The sequence below is a fragment of the Carlito syrichta genome, unplaced genomic scaffold, assembly GCF_000164805.1.
Source record: "Carlito syrichta isolate Samal-C Ts95f unplaced genomic scaffold, Tarsius_syrichta-2.0.1 Scaffold135706, whole genome shotgun sequence".
NCBI lineage: Eukaryota > Metazoa > Chordata > Mammalia > Primates > Tarsiidae > Carlito > Carlito syrichta.
Window position 1 is genome coordinate 116,150 of NW_007079802.1, and position 16,027 is coordinate 132,176.

The 16,027-nt window shown below is 53.1% G+C and overlaps 1 protein-coding gene across 3 annotated transcripts; it reads left to right on the forward strand.

The window, feature by feature from the left end:
• The first annotated feature begins 739 nt into the window (after positions 1 to 739).
• GBGT1 (globoside alpha-1,3-N-acetylgalactosaminyltransferase 1 (FORS blood group)) lies at positions 740 to 13,869 on the forward strand. 3 transcript variants are annotated; one of them, XM_008049505.2, is made up of 6 exons: positions 740 to 1,216; positions 1,557 to 1,622; positions 9,885 to 9,935; positions 10,017 to 10,052; positions 11,169 to 11,303; positions 13,011 to 13,779. In XM_008049505.2, exons 1-6 carry the CDS (start codon positions 1,146 to 1,148, stop codon positions 13,693 to 13,695), a joined length of 1,044 nt encoding a protein of 347 aa, XP_008047696.1. In that variant the 5' UTR covers positions 740 to 1,145; the 3' UTR covers positions 13,696 to 13,779. The 3 variants fall into 3 exon arrangements, with proteins under 3 accessions (XP_008047696.1, XP_021563963.1, XP_008047697.1); XM_021708288.1 differs by having other exon boundaries at positions 13,030 to 13,691; XM_008049506.1 differs by lacking the exon at positions 9,885 to 9,935 and having other exon boundaries at positions 13,011 to 13,869.
• The last annotated feature ends 2,158 nt before the right edge of the window (positions 13,870 to 16,027 follow it).

A 16,027-nucleotide genomic window follows, 5' to 3' on the forward strand; every position in this document is an offset into this window, starting at 1 on the left:
CTGCGAGGGGTGAGTCTGCACCCCGCAGGGACAGTCGCCCCCTCCCCACGCCCGCCCCATCCTGCGCCGCGCAGGGGCCCTGGAGAAGCTCCCCGAGCCCAGGAGGTGACCGACTCGGTCCCTGGCTCCGGGGTCCGGACCAAAGGCTGCGGTGGGCGGGACTCCAGCCTGGGCTCTGCGGGGGCGGGAGCGGCTCCGGAGGCCGGAGTCCCTCGGGAGGCTGGGGCGAGCGGGGCTGGGAGGATGCTGAGCGCCGAGGCCCAAGTGGGGAAACCGAGGGCCCAGAAGGAGAGAGAGGGAGAGGGCTTGCCAGAGACTCCCGAGTGAGCAGGGGTCTGACCCCCAGGGCCGTGGCCCTGGAATCTCTGACCTCGGGCCCGCTGCTCACGGTGGCCCCGCTGTGCCATGCACTTCACAGGCTCTTCCGCGCATCGTCCTCACTCCCGCCGCCGAGGACCGGGGCGAACCCTGAGGCTGGGGGGAGGGGAGAATTAACCCAAGGTCACCGAGCCAATGAGAGAGAAGCGCGTTCCCACGGTCCCCGGGACCCCTCAGGCCCCGCCCCCGGAGGAGAGTCCCGCTGCCCGAGCGCTCCCAGAGGGGGATCCAGGCGGTCCCTCCCCGGGAAGCCCCTGCCGGGACTGGGTGTGTCCCCAGCCCTGCCTCGGGGCATGATTTCCGGTGTACTAGCCCTAGCGCCCGCCCTCTTGCTGCTGTCCAAGGCTCTCGGCCGCCGGCCTCTGATCACCTCCAAGAATGGAGGAAGCGAGGGAGACGGCGGGGTCCGAGGCCGGGGGCCGCCTCCTCCGCAAGGTCGGCCCCCGCATCTCTACCAAAGGACAGCTAGCTGGAAGCTCCAGCTGACCACAGAGCCACTGCCACTGGTCTCTCTGCCAGAGCTGAGCCCGGACTCCAGCGGGACTAGGAGGGACCTAGGACGCACATTCCCGCGGTGGGCGACCGAAGGGAGGGCAGGGATACAGGGGCGGAGCCGCTGTCTCGGGATAAGGAGCATTCCTTTGCAGGTGTTCTCGAGACCTCAGAGACGCAGGCTCAGAGGCTGACAGCCCCGGGAGGGGACAGCCTGCTTCGCTCAGGTCGGTGGGGTCTCTGCAGGTGTCCGGGCTCCGGTGCGGTACCCAGCGATGCACCGCCGGAGACTGGCACTCGGCCTGGGGTTCTGCCTGTTGGTGGGCACAAGCCTCAGTGTCCTGTGGTGAGTCTCCTTCCCTCCCCACCCCAGGACTCCGCCCCGTCTCTGCACATCAACCCCAAACCTTGATTCCCTCGGGAGATCCCAGGTCCCACCAACCTCTCCTGGCTCACCTGTTCCCCAGCCCCAGCAAGACCCAGCTAGTTTCAGCTCTGAATTTTGCCTTGTACGGGCCTCCTGGCCTTTGACTTGCTCGTTCCTCTGCCTGGACTGTCCTTCACCCAGTGTTGATGAGGAACTCCTGGTCATGCTCCCAAGTTCACCCCATGTCCTTCTGTGAAGCTTTGAGTGAATTTGCAGCGGCTGGGGAGGAATGGAGCCAACAAGTGTTTTTCCTTCCCAGGGTGTATATTGAGAACTGGCTGCCGGTCTCCTATGTCCCCTACTACCTCCCCTGCCCAGAGATCTTGTAAGTATGGGTGGGGCTAGGAGAAGTGAGGGCCCCCAGGGCTGCTCAAAAGTGGAGAGACAGGAGAGTTGTTTTGTTTTCTTTTTTTAAAGCAGGGTTTAATAAGAGGACAGAAAAACTCCCACAGTGGGAGGGGACCCGAAGGGGTTGCCCGAAAGGAGAGTCTTTAAGGTCACTTTGTCTGTGCGTTCTAGGGTCCTAAGCTCATGGTTCTGATAAATGCGGTAGTGTTTGGGTAATTTAGAAGGGCTGCCACAAATGTGGGGTGAAATTCCCATTTCTTTGAGCATCCTTGCAGCCTCCTGCATGATTTGACCTTGGACGGGCTGCACAGCTCTGAGCCCTGCTTGCGGCACCTGTAAAATGGAATGGTAGAGGTGCCCCTCCCAGGCCACTGGGAACTTGGTGCAATGATGTCTGTGAATAGCTTGGTGTTACATGGTGAGTGCTCAGTGTCTTGAGGACTTGACCTTTTTGCTGGATTATGTGTTCTATGTGGGTTTATCAGGTGACCGGTTAACAAATTAACATGTGACCAAAGACTTCCTCGCATAATGAATCTGACTTTTTGACAGTTCAGAGTGAAAAAATGGGTTGGGAGCATCTCAGAGGAGCGTCTGGCACCATGCCTTTTGTTTTTCATGACAGCTAAAGGAAAGGTGAACATCTGAATTATAGGTGGCTAAACAGTGAGACATGTTTTATTACAAATGTAGAACGTGGGAGGTTAGGAAACTGGAAAACAGAGAAGACCAAAGGAAAAAGAAAACTCTCTAGGTATCATCTGTTGGCGTTATACTCAGATTTAGAAGTTCGTTGTTGGCATGCTCTTTTCTTTTTCTTTCTTTCTTTTTTTTTTTGCTGTGCTTCTTTTTTGTTGTTTTTTTTTTTTTCAGTTGGAGTCTCCCTCTTGTTGCCCAGTGCTGGACGCAGGCCATCCTTCTGCCTCAGCCTTCCAAGTAGCTACAGACGCACGCCACCACACTTGGCTAGTTTTTGTGATTTGTTGTAGAGACGAGGTCTCACCAAGTTGCCCAGGCTGGTCTCGAACCCCTAGGCTTAGGCAATCCTCTCGCCTCAGCCTCCCAAAGTGCTGGGATTACAGGCTGAGCCACTGTGCCTGGCCTGATTTTTTTTCTTTTGAGTCAGAGCCTCACTCTGTTGCCCAGGCTGGAGTGCAGTGACATGGTCACAGCTCACTGCAGCCTTAACCTCCTGGGCTCAGGAGATCCTTCCACTTCAGCCTCCTAAGTAGCTGGGTCTACAGGTACATGCCACCATGCCCAGCTCATTTTTTGATTTTTTGTAAAGACGGGGTCTCGCCGAGTTCCCAGGCTAGTCTTGAGCTCCTGGTCTCAAGCAATCCTCTCGCCTCAGCCTTCCAAAGTGCTGGGATTACAGGCATGATCCCACTGCACCTGGCCTGTAATGCTATTAAAAACAGTTGTGACCATACTATTTTTGCAATTTTTATCTTGTTTTCCTAGAATGAACTTTATTTTTCAGGGTGTGTATCTGCTCTTCATGGTTGCCATCCATCTTATTCCACCCATGACTGGGCCATAATTTTGATCCTCTGTCCCTTGACCACCAACAACTGCTGGGCATTTGGGTTGCTCCCAGTTTCCCAGGGTTCGAAATTAGTTTGTGATGAGAAGCCAGGGGCATAACCCTTTTTCCATTTTAAATATCATTTTATTCAGGTATGCTGCCTTACCTGACAGGAGGATATGGATATGTTCTGATCCATCTCATCAGGTTGTTTTCCATAAAGACAGCAGCATATCAGTCACACACACCCACTTAACAACCCTGTCTGAGTACTGCCTAGCGAGACCACCCATATTGTACCTGGACTGGTGCTGGAAATACCGGTGGTTATTGAAAAACAAAATTGAGGCAGGGCATGGTGGCTCAACCTATAATCCCAGAACTTTGGGAGACCAGGGCGAGAGGATTGCCTGAGCCTGGGGACTCAAGACCAGCCTGGGCAACTTGTTGAGACCTTGTCTCTACAATAAAGCAAATAAATAAATAAACAAACAAACAAACAAATAAATAAACCGGGCGTGGTAGCGTGTGTCTGTAGTTCCAGCTACCTGGAAGTCTGAGGTGGAAGGATCACCTAAGCCCAGCAGGTTGAGGATGCGTTGGCCATGAGCATGCCACTGCACTCCAGCCTGGGTGACAGAGTGAGACTCCAACTCAAAAAAAAAGAAAGAAAGCCAAAATTGAGCCCATCCTACTGATTCGAGAGATGGAAAATTCTATCTCTTTGTTTTCAATTTCAGTTACTTTTTTTTTTAATAGGGATAAGGGTCTTGCTATGTTGCCCAGGCTGGTCTTGAACTCCTGGCCCCAAGTGATCCTTCCACCTCAGCTTCCCAAAGTGCTGGGATTACAGCAAGAGCTGGTCCTAAATTTCATTTCTGTGATTACTAGTGAGGCCCTTATTTGCCCCACATCATTCCAGAAATTGAATTTCTTCCTGCAAAATGCTTACTCTATCACCTTCTCTCTTTAGTCTGTTCATGAGTTTCTACCATATCCTTGGGTGAACAGATCTGCTATATTTTTCATCTTCCCAGTTTGCCTATCTTTTGGTTCTACTCCATCGTTATTTTTTATTTTTTATTTTTTTGAGTTGGAGTCTCACTCTGTCGCCCAGGTTGGAGTGCAGTGGCCGCTCCCAGCCACCGCAGCCTCGACCTGCTGGGCTCCGGCGATCCTTCCGCCTCAGCCTTCCGAGTAGCCGGAATTACAGGCACGCGCTACCACGCCCGGCTAATTTTTTTTTTTTTTTTTTTTTTATTGTAGAGATGAGGTCTCGCCTGCCCAGGCGGGTCACGAACCCGCGGGCTCAGGCAGTCCACTCACCTCAGCCTCCCAAAGGCGCGGGATTACAGGCTGAGCCACCGAGCCGGCTTCTATTGTTATTATTATTATTTGAGTTGGAGTCTTACTCTGTCACCCAGACTGGAGTGCAGTGGCATTATCATGGCCACTGCACTCTCTACCTGCTGGACTCATGTGATCTTTCTACCTCAGCCTTCAGAATAGCTGGAACTACAGGCATGGGCCACCATGCTCAGCTAATTTTTTTATTTATTGTAGAGATGAGGTCTCCCCAGTTTGCCCAGGCTGGTCTGGAACCTCTGAGCTCAGGCAATCCTCTCGTCTTCGCCTCCCAAAGTTCTGGGATTACGGGTGTGAGTCACCGCACCTAGCCAATTGCATTTTTTTTAATAGATTGAAGTTGGAAATTTTGTTTGTTTTAGACTGTCAAATCTTCCCCTCTTTGTCTTTGAATTTCTTCTTTTAGTTTTATTGTCTTCAGAGTCTAAGAAATGTGAAGTTCTTTTTTTTTGGTTTTGGGTCTCCTATGACTTCTGTATTCTTGTGCCTAACTCTTTTTTTTTTTTTTTTTTTTTGGGTTGGAGTCTCACTCTGTCACCCAGACTGGAGTGCAATGGCCACTCCCGGCCACTGCAGCCTCGACCTGCTGGGCTCCGGCGATCCTTCCACCTCAGCCTTCTGAGTAGCCGGAATTACAGGCGTGCGCTACCACGCCCGGCTGATTTTCTGATTTATTGTAGAGATGAGGTCTTGCCTGCCCAGGCGGGTCTCGAACCTGTGGGCTCAGGCAATCCACTCACCTCAGCCTCCCAAAGGCGCGGGATTACAGGCTGAGCCACTGAGCCCGGCTGTGTCTAACTCTTTAATGCAGCATGTCTGGAGCGTGTCTGGGATTGTGGAGAGAAGAGAGAAGCTGAGAGTCCCAGAAGCACAGAATGAGGGGTGGCTGGCGTCCCTTCTCGCTTCTGACCACCTGCTTGGAATCCCATTACTTTTTGAGCAGGGACCTGGAACGTGCTTGCTTGTAAGAAGCTAGGTCAGAACCGGGCTCGGTGGCTCAGCCTGTAATCCCAGCACTTTGGGAGGCTGAGGTGAGAGGATTGCCTGAACCCGCGGGTTCGAGACCCGCCTGGGCAATTTGGCGAGACCTCATCTCTACAATAAATCAAAAAATTAGCCGGGCATGGCAGCGCATGCCTGTAATTCCAGCTACTCGGAAGGCTGAGGCAGAAGGATTGCCGGAGCCCAGCAGGTCGAAGCTGCGGTGGCCAGGAGCGGCCACTGCACTCCAGTCTGGGTGACAGAGTGAGACTCCAACTAAAAAAAAAAAAAAAAAAGAAAAGAAAAGAAACTAGGTCAGAGGGCCAATTTGATGAATTGACTTTATTTTTTGAGTCAGAGTTCTCTCGCCCTGGCTTGAGTGATCCTTCTGCCTCAGCCTCCCAAGTAGCTGGGACTATAGGCATGTGCCACCACACCTGACTAATTTTTGGATTTTTTTTATAGAGACAAAGTTTCTCCATGTTGCCCAGGCTGGTCTCGAACTCCTGGGCTCATGATCCTCCTGCCTTGGCCTCCCAGAGTGCTGGGATAACAGGCATGAGCCACCGCACCCAGCTGTTAATTGATTCTAAAAAATTGTCAGTTCATGAGTAGAGACTAATCCCAAAAGGATGAATACTATATATCTGCGACAATCAGATTCATAGAGGCAGAAGTAGAATCAGAGATCCCAGGGACTGCAGGAAGGAGCAATGGTGAGCTGTTGTGTAATGGGGAAGATGAAAAGGTTCTAGACACGGATGGTGGTGATGGTTGCACGACAGTGTGGATGTACTTAATGCCACTGAGTCGTATACTTAAAAATGGTTAAAATGGTAAACCTTGGCTGGACTCGGTGGCTCAGCCTATAATCCTAGCACTTTGGGAGACCGAGGTGAATGGATTGCCTGAGCCTGCGGGTTTGAGACCAGCCTGGGCGACTTGGCGAGACCTCATCTCTACAATAAATCAAAAATGAGCTGGGCGTGGTAGCATGCGCCTGTAGTTCTGGCTACTTGGAAGGCTGAGGTGGAAGGATCTCGTGATCCCAGCAGGTCGACACTGGGGTGGCCGTGAGCGTGCCACTGCACTCCAGCCTGGGCAATGGAGTAAGACGGATAAAAAAGCATAGACTAAAAGTGGAAGAGCCAGAGGAAGCGCCAACCATCCTCATACATGACATCCCATCACACATGACATATTGAAACTCATAGGCAACTAGAAGACCACCTTGTCATCAGGCAGTGGCTTCCTCAGGAGTTCCTGCCTTGGGACAGCTGACCTCAGGCTGCTGCTTTTTTTTTTTTTTGAATCGGAGTGTTACTCTGTCACCCAGGCTGGAGTGCAGTGGCACAATCATGGCTCACTGCAGCCGTGGGCTCCTGGGCTGTGGCAATTCTCCTGGGCTGTGGCAATTCTCCCACCTCAGCCCCTCAAGTAGCTGGGATTACAGGTGTGTACCACCATACCCAGCTAATTTTTAAATTTATTGTAGAGTTGAGGTCTCGCCAAGTTGCCCAGACTGGTCTCAACCCCCGGGGCTCAGGCAATCATCTCACCTCCACCTCCCAAAGTGCTGGGATGACAGGCGTGAGACACTGCACCTGGCCTCAGGCTTCTTGACACCACTTGCCCAGTTGCCTTGGGCAGGTCTTTCCCTTCTCTGGGCTGCACATCTACCCCTATAGAAATACAATAAGCAGAACCAGACATGGTAGCTCAAACCTGTAATCCCAGCACTTTGGGAGGCCAAGGCAGGAGGATCACTTGAGACCAGCCTGGGCAACAGCAAGACTCGGTTTCTACAAAATAATAATCATAAAATAAAAAATAAATAATCTAAGTGGATGGTGGATGGTTTTCTGGATGAAGGAAATAAAGTCCATGGAGTCAAATATCTGGCCCCAGGTCTCTGGGCCAGTTGGTGGCAGAGCCAGAGGTCAGCACAGGGGTATGGCCCTGGAGCCCCTCTGGCTCCTTATTCAGGGACCCCCCTCCTTATTTCTTCACCCCAGTTTAACCTGACTGAAGCAAGTGGAAACTGACCATAAAGGGTGCTTACCAAGACATGCCCAGGATGCCTGACTTTACTAAGTGCTTACATACCTCATTTAATTCTCACAGCAATTCTAGGGTTAAGGACGGTTGCCCATTTTACAGATGCAGAAAAGTGGCCATCAGGGCTCCACTAGAGAAACAGAACCTAGGACCAGGTGTGGTGGCTCACACCTGTAATTCCAGCATTTTGGGAGGCTGAGGTGAGAGGATTGCCTGAACCCAAGGGTTCAAGACCAACCTGGGCAACTTGGTGAGACTCTACAATAAATAAAAGAATCAACCGGGCATCATGGTGCACACCTGTGATTCAGCTACCTGGGAGGCTGGAATGGAAGGATTGCCTGAGCCCAGGAGGTCGAGGCTGTGGTGGCTGTGATTATGCTACTGCACTCCAGCCTGAGGACAGAGTGAGACTCTGACAAAGAAAGAAAGAGAGAAAAGAGAGGAGAGAGAGAGAGAGAGAGAGAGAAGAAAGAAAGGAAGGAAGGAAGGAAGGAAAGAAGGAAAGAAAGAAAGAAAGAAAGAAAGAAAGAAAGAAAGAAAGAAAGAAAGAAAGAAAGAAAGAAAGAAAGAAAGAAACAGAACCTAGGCTGTACCTGGTGGCAATGCCTGTAATCCCAGCACTTAGGGAGGCTGAGGCAAGAGGATGGATTGAGACCAGGAGTTGGGGGCTGCAGTAAGTCATGATCACATGACTGTACTCCAGCCTGGGTGATAGAATAAGACCCTGTCTCTAAAAAAGAGAGAGAGAGAAACAGAACCAGTAAGTGATAGGTAAGTAGACAGATCAGTGGTCCACAAGGAACTGATTTAGGTGATTGTGAGGGCTGGCTAGGCAGATCTGAAATCTGCAGGGCAGCTGGACCTCTTAGAAAGTGACGCCGTAGGGCCAGGCTCGGTGGCTCAGCCTGTAATCTCAGCACTTTGGGAGGCCGAGGCGAGTGGATTGCCTGAGCCCGCGCGTTCGAGACTAGACGGGGCAACTTGGTGAGACTTCACCTCTACAATAAAATTTAAAAATAGCCGGGCATGGTAGCTCGCGTCTGTAGTTCTGACTACTTGGAAAGCTGAGGTGGAAGGCTTGCCTGAACCCAGCAGGTCGAGGCTGCGGTGGCCATGAGCATGCCACTACACTCCAGTCTGAGTGACAGAGTGAGACTCCAACCCACCCACCCCCCCAAAAAAAGAAAGTGACGCCACAATCCACAGTTCTGTTCTTTCAATGGATTAGATAAGAGCCACTGAAGTTATTCAGAATAATTTATTTTATATAAAATCAACAGACTGGCCGGGCACGGTGGCTCACACCTATAATCCCAGCATTTTGGGAGGCCGAGGGGAGAGGACTGCCTGAGCTCATGGGTTCGAAACCAGCCTGGGCAACTTGGTGAAACCTCATTCTACAATAAATCAAAAAATTAGTCGGGCATGGTGGCTCATGCCTGTAGTTCCAGCTGCTTGGAAAGCTGAGGTGGAAGGATCGCCTGAGCCCAGCAGGTTGATGCTGCAGTGCCTGTGAGCATGCCAATGCATTCCAGCCTGGGGGACAGAGTGAAATTCCAACTAAAAAAAAATAAAATAAAATAATCGGCTGGGCTCAGTAGCTCAGCCTATAATCCCAGCACTTTGGGAGGCCAAGGTGAGTGGATTGCCTGAGCCCACGGGTTTGAGACCCACCCGGGCAACTTGGAGAGACCTTGTCTCTATAATACATAACAAATTAGCCAGGCGTAGTAGCGCGCACCTATAGTTCCGGCTACTTGGAAGGCCTCAGCCCAAGGATCTCCTGAGCCCAGCAGGTCAAGGCTGCGGTGGCCGGGAGAGTGCCACTGCACTCCAATCTGGGCGACAGAGTTAGACTCCAACTCAAAAAAAAAAAAAATCAATGAACAGAATTGTTGATCACATTACAAAATACTTTCACAGCAAACCTTGACTCATGTTTTAGAAACGGGGATTGCACACACACACAGCTGCCCATCCCAGCGGAATCAGGTTAATTTTCTCACCTATGGTCCCAGGGCCTTTGCAGCTTCTACACCTTCTACCCAATTCTGAGACACAACCATATGATGTGGTTGGAAAAGCATCAGCTTTGGTACCAAGAGGCACTAGGTTCGAATCGCTAGTGCCGCCCTGTCGCTTCTTCTCCCAGTGACCATGGACAGACCGCCTCTATAGGGGACCCCAGCTCCTCCTCTGTAAAGTGGGTGGAGCTGTAGGGAAAGGTAGAGGGAGTCTACATGAAAGCTGGGGGTATCTACCCCCGGCCCCATACTGACGGTTCTTTCTTGTCTCTGCCACCAGCAACATGAAACTGCAGTATAAGGAAGAGAAGCCACTCCTACTCGTGACACAGTAAGGAGACTGTCATTTCCCCTTTCGTGGCTGTAGAGATGGGGGCCACCCCACTTCACCACTGCCCCTTCCTTCTTGCAGGACACAGTATCCTCAGCCCAAGCTGCTGGAGCACAGGTGGGTGTCATGGAGAGACCTGCTGGGGCTTGGCAGGGACCAACAGGGCTCTAACTTATATGAGAAGGGACCCCAAAAAAACCTGGAATGTATTTATTTTAAAAAAGTGTATCTATTCTTCATGTTTAAACTTCAGTTACCTTCATAGTACTCTCCATTGAATGCAATACAATTCAAACCTGTTTTTGAACTTGTCCATTTGGATGCCTTTTGGTGCTTCTGCGGTTTTTTGTTGCATCTCTTCCACATAGGCAAAATGTTTCCCTTTGAGAATTTTTTCATCCAGAGAAACAAACAAAAAAAGTCACTCGGGGGAGATCAGGTAAATAGGGAGGGTGGGGCATAGGGATCATGTCATTTTTGGTCAAAAACTGAAGTGCCATGGAGGCAGGTGCGTAAATCGTAAATCATCCATCATGAAATGGGCAAATGTGCTAAAAAATCTCCAAAAAAATTTCACGGAAGTCAAATGTAGCCTGTCACAACAATGCTAGCTGGTCCATTGATGCCAATGGGTTCCTAGAACACTCACCTAGCAGGGGGAGACTGTACCACAAAGGGTCCACCTTCCAAAAGATAATTCCAGGTTTTTTGGGTCCCCCCTCGTACTTGGGGTGATGGAAGTGCCAGTGTCAGGGGTACCCTTGGGGCCCGGGTAGTCTGGGATCCTACACAGGGTTGGAAGTCAGGAATCTGGGTTGTGTGACCTTGGGCAGGTTACCCAGCTGCTCTGAGCTTGTTCTGTATGGGTGGATAATAATAGTAACTACCTTATAGGTTAGAAGATCAGAAGAGATGGTATTTGTAACGTATGCATTGTGCTTGTGTACAGTAGGTGCTCAGTCTGTTGTTAAGGATAGTGCTGTCTTGCCTATGGTTTATTAAGCACCCACACACATGGACAATGCTGGCTCCTATAGCCACTTGGCATGCATTAATTCCTGGCCCTTCCAACCCTGCTAGGAAGCAGCTATTATCATCCCCACTGTTTGTTGAAGACACTGAGGCCCAGAGACGGGGATGAAGTGGCCCCGGGTCACACAGTGAGAGGGGCAGGGCCAGGATGAGGCTTTCACAAGGGGAGGGTACCAGTGCCCACTACCTCCCTGCTGCCAGGCCCACAGAGCTGCTGACACTCACACCCTGGTTGGCACCCATCGTGTCTGAGGGAACCTTCAACCCAGAGCTCCTGCAGCACATCTACCAGCCCTTGAACCTGACCATTGGGGTCACGGTGTTTGCCGTGGGGAAGTGAGTACTGGGCTAGGTGGAGGGTGGGAGGAAGAGAGGGATGGGGTGGAGTGGAGGGGTGTCTCCCTGAGCCACAAAAGCTTACAGCTTAGGGGAGAGGACCCTGCCAGCAGGACCCTGACTGGCCACCAGGGGGCGCTCTGAATCAGGTGCCTTGCAGAGCAGAGTATGGGAGGTGGGCTCTCTGGGGGAAGGGGGTCAGCCTGGCAAGAGGAGAGTCACCTGGCCCTGGCGTGGAAGGGGAGGCGGAGGCAGCCCAGGCAAGGCAACAGCAGAAGTCTTTGTCAGGAGGCCCCTACGCCCCCTCCCTCCTGTGCCCTCCTCCCTTCCCTGACCCCATTTTCCCTCTGGGTCCCTTCCTAGGACTCCTGACAGAGAGACCATGATGGTCTCCAAGGCCTAGAGCACTGGTCAGATGATGAACGGCCCACTGGGGTCGGGTGACCTCCTTGTCCAATCACTTGTGGCTGGGGGGGGGGCAGGGCTCTATCATCCACTCCCCACTTGATGCCCCCAGCATCGAGCACACCTCTCTTTCCCTTGATTCAGCTGCTAACCTGCTTCTTGGCCACTTTCCGCTCTCTGATCTTCAGTGTACCTCCCTATAAAATGGGCGAGCTTATAGGCGGAGTATAAAAATAGAAGGTAATAAGAATTCCTTAGAACACTGCCTGACATTGAGTAAGTGCTCAATATAAGTTATTGGTTCGTGAATATAAGAATTACCACTAGGCTAGGCGTGGTGGCTCATGCCTGCAATCTCAGCACTTTAGGAGGCTGAAATGGGAGGATTGCTGGAGCCCAGGGGATGTAGCCTGGGCAACATAGCAAGACCTCGTCTCTACAAAAAAATTAAAAATTAGCCAGGCATGGTGGCCTGTAGTCCCAGCAACTCAAGAGATTGAGGCAGAAGGATTGCCTGAGCCCAGAAGGTTGAGGCTGTAGTGAGTCACGATCGTGCCACTGCACTCCAGCCTGGGGAACAGACTGAGACCCCAACTCAAAAAAAAAAAAAAAAAAGGCCAGGTGTGGTGGCTCACACCATAATCCCAGCACTTTGGAAAACCGAGGTGAGAGGATTACCTGAGTCCATGGGTTTGAGACCAGCCTGAGCAACTTGGCGAGACCTCAACTCTACAATAAATCAAAAAATTAGACAGGTGTGGTGGTGGCACACACCTGTAGTCCCAGCTACTTGGAAGGCTGAAGCGAAAGGATCACCTGAGCCCAGCAGGCCGAGGCTGTGGTGGCAGGGAGCATGCCACTGCACTCCAACCTGGGTGACAGAGGGAGACTCCGACTCAAAAAAAACCACAAAAAGCTAGCTGGACGTGGTGGCATGCATCTGTAGTTCCAGCAACTGGGAAGGCTGAGGTGGAAGGATCGCCAGAGCCCAGCAGGTTGAAGCAAGGGTGGCCGTGAGCGTGCCACTGCACCCCAGCCTAGGCGACAAGAGTGAGACTCCAACTAAAAAAAAAAAAAAAAAAAGAAAAATCATTCCTACAACAGTCTTAAGAGTCAGTACTAGGATTTAGGGAATTTAACAGATGAGGGCCCAGAGGGTCAGACCAGAGTGGCTTCTCGAGGTGGGGAGTTGGGAAGTGGAGCCCGGCTTGACTGATCCCAGACCCCACGCCCAGCACAGCGCGAGGACCCAGGCAGCAGCCCTGCTGGCGTAGTGGTGAGTCGACTGGGTTATCATCCCAGGTACACCCACTTCGTCCAGCTCTTCTTGGAGTCCGCCGAGGAGTTCTTCATGCGCGGGTACCGGGTGTGTTTCTACATTTTCACTGATGACCCTACAGCCATCCCCAGGGTCCCGCTGGGCCCCGGCCGGCATCTCAGCGTCATTCCCATCCAAGGTCACTCCCACTGGGAGGAGATCTCCATGCGCCGGATGGAGACCATCAGTCAGCACATTGCCAGGAGGGCACACCGGGAGGTGGACTATCTCTTCTGCCTCGATGTGGACATGGTGTTCCGGAACCCATGGGGCCCTGAGACCCTGGGGGACCTGGTGGCTGCCATTCACCCAGGCTACTACGCTGTACCCCGCCTGCAGTTCCCCTATGAACGCAGGCATGTTTCCGCTGCTTTTGTGGCAGACAGTGAAGGGGACTTCTATTATGGCGGGGCGGTCTTTGGCGGGCAGGTGGCCAAGGTATATGAGTTTACCAGGGCCTGCCACATGGCCATCCTGGCAGACAAAGCCAATGGCATCATGGCAGCCTGGCAGGAGGAGAGTCACCTGAACCGCCGCTTTATCTCACACAAGCCGTCCAAGGTGCTGTCCCCTGAGTACCTCTGGGATGACAGGAAGCCCCAGCCGCCCAGCCTGAAGCTGATCCGCTTCTCTACACTAGACAAGGACACCAGCTGGCTGAAGAGCTGACAGCGGAACCAGGGCCGCCATGGATGGGGACCCAAAGTCCTGCCACCACGTACCAGGCCTTACCCGGAGACCAGCCCTGTCCTGCCTACCTCTGTCTGTCGGGTGAATCCAACCAGAAAATTAGGTGTGGGAAGGCCATTGTGGACAGCAGAGGGCTGTGCACATTAGAACGCAGAGCTCACGTGGTCACATGGCTCAAGAACAGTGGGACAGAAGGACGGGAGACGAGGTTACGAAGCAGGACCGGGCAGGCCTTGCTGTGTCTTGCAGATGTGCCTTCGTGGGACAGGTGTGGCATCTCAGCCCAAATCCAAGTGCCTGAAACCCCGCTGCCAGTCCCCTTGTGCTGCATTTTGCCCTTCAAGTTGCACTACTAACACCCTCGCGTGAAGGTGCCCAGACCCCTCTTCTCGGCCTGCAGGGACCTCCAGCAACATGTAGCCACTTCCTCACTCGGGACCCCAGAGCAAGCCTATGAAACGGAGCAGGTCTGGGCTCCCTCCGGTTTCCCACATCCCAAAGCGAGCCATTGTCTTGGTCGCTTGCCACCTCCTTTGTAAGAGGGTGTGGGGCCATTTTTAATAAAGGTGATGTGTGCTAGGCCCTAACCAGGGTGTTTTACCTGCACATCTGCGTGTCTGTTAGGCCAGGCACTGGGGATACAGGCAGGCTGAATTTCAAATAGTCATGGCGGGGAGAGGGGGGAGAGTTATTCCAGAAACTCGGGCCAAGGCTGGCTGCTGCACAGACAGAATTTCATTTCAACCCTCCAGGGAGACTGACCAAGCCCAGAGCCACCGAGCCAGTCAGCTGCAGAGCCTTGTGAGGCTCCTGGATCCAGGGTCCCCTCAGCCCTGAGGCAGTGGTGCAGGCCAGGATTAGAGGAGCTTTGGGGATAACCTCTCCAGACTGGACCTTAGAGGCCCATAGTGGTTCTGTCTGCCTGGCCACACACAGGTGGAGTGGCTGTGGGTTCAGAGCTTGATAGCCTGGTGCCCGCTTCCCTGGAGGCAGTACATGCTTTCTGTGGAAGGAGGAGATGGAAGGCCGGGGTATACTCTGGTCACATGAGAACGGGCAGTAATCACCACCTGGCTAACCCTGGCAAAGTTGGGGGCCAGCCCTAAGTCCACTCTAACTGCTACCTGGAGATTGGCCAGGAAGCAGGGACAAGCCTAAGATGTGGGCACACAGAGTGACCAGTTTAAGGAGACAGACCGGGCTGGAGAGAACTGGAGTCAGGAAGGGGCTCTGTATGCTTCCTGTGCAGAGGGACGAGAATGGACCCATGGCCTGTGTCCTCCGTCGGGAATGCCTGCCGTGGGAATGGAAGAGGGCTGTGTTGAAGGAACAGGTCCTGCCTTCAAGAAGCTTCCATCTAGAGCAGGGAGAGGCACACCAGGGATGTGCAAACCAGGGAGGGCCTCAGGAGGAGGCAGCCCTGAGGCCTGGACAACATCAGGCAGCCCAGCTCACTCCCTAATGGGATCCAAGTCACTGGCCTGTTTTCGACTGAGGCTCTGAAAAGTCACCACATGAGCTCGCCCGTGATGTGACTCAGCTACAGGCCAACTGACCTCAAGGCTGTGGTTGGGACAGGAATCCCAGGAGGTGGCCTCTGAGCCCGGTCCTGAAAGTGGGTCCATTGAGGAGGGGCTACAGGGAGGGGCAGTGCTGGCAGGGAGGTCTGATGGGGGTAAGGGCTTGGCGTCCCTGGGTGACAGTGGCTCCAGGAGGCTGGAGTTGGGCTGGGGGTGGGCACTGAGCAGGGCATGACCAGACAAGGAGGAATGCCAGACAAGGCGGCAGGGAGTCACTGCAGGTCGGTTCCAGCAGGGAGAGCAGGGTGCCCAAAGTGCTGGACTCAGGAGGTCTGCAGGCGTGGAGGCCCCAACACAGGACAAGGCCTCTGATGACCAACGTAGGATAAGTGGTGAGAAAAGCCATGACCCGAGGCCCCCATGCAGTCCAGGACCTGGTCACTTAGAGCCATGTGGCCCAGAGTGCCAGTGCCTGGACTCTTGTAAGAAAGGGGACAAAATCACTGAGTGCTCCAGGGGCCCCTAATAACCTGGCTCAGCCTGGTTCTGGGGTTCCCTTCCCTATCTCCCTCCAGCCCCTCTTACACCGGCCTTGTGGTGCCGGTTGCCGCCAGCGAAGACACAGAGAGGGGACTGGAGAGGAGGGGTGGGGACCTGACGGTCTCATGCTGAGGTTCAGTGTGGGGACCTGACGGTCGCATGCTGAGGTTCAGTGTGGGCTGTCACTGCGGGTCTCCTGACCCCAGCCAGCCCCCAGTGCTGCAGGTGGCATCGGAGGGCCTGGGCGACAG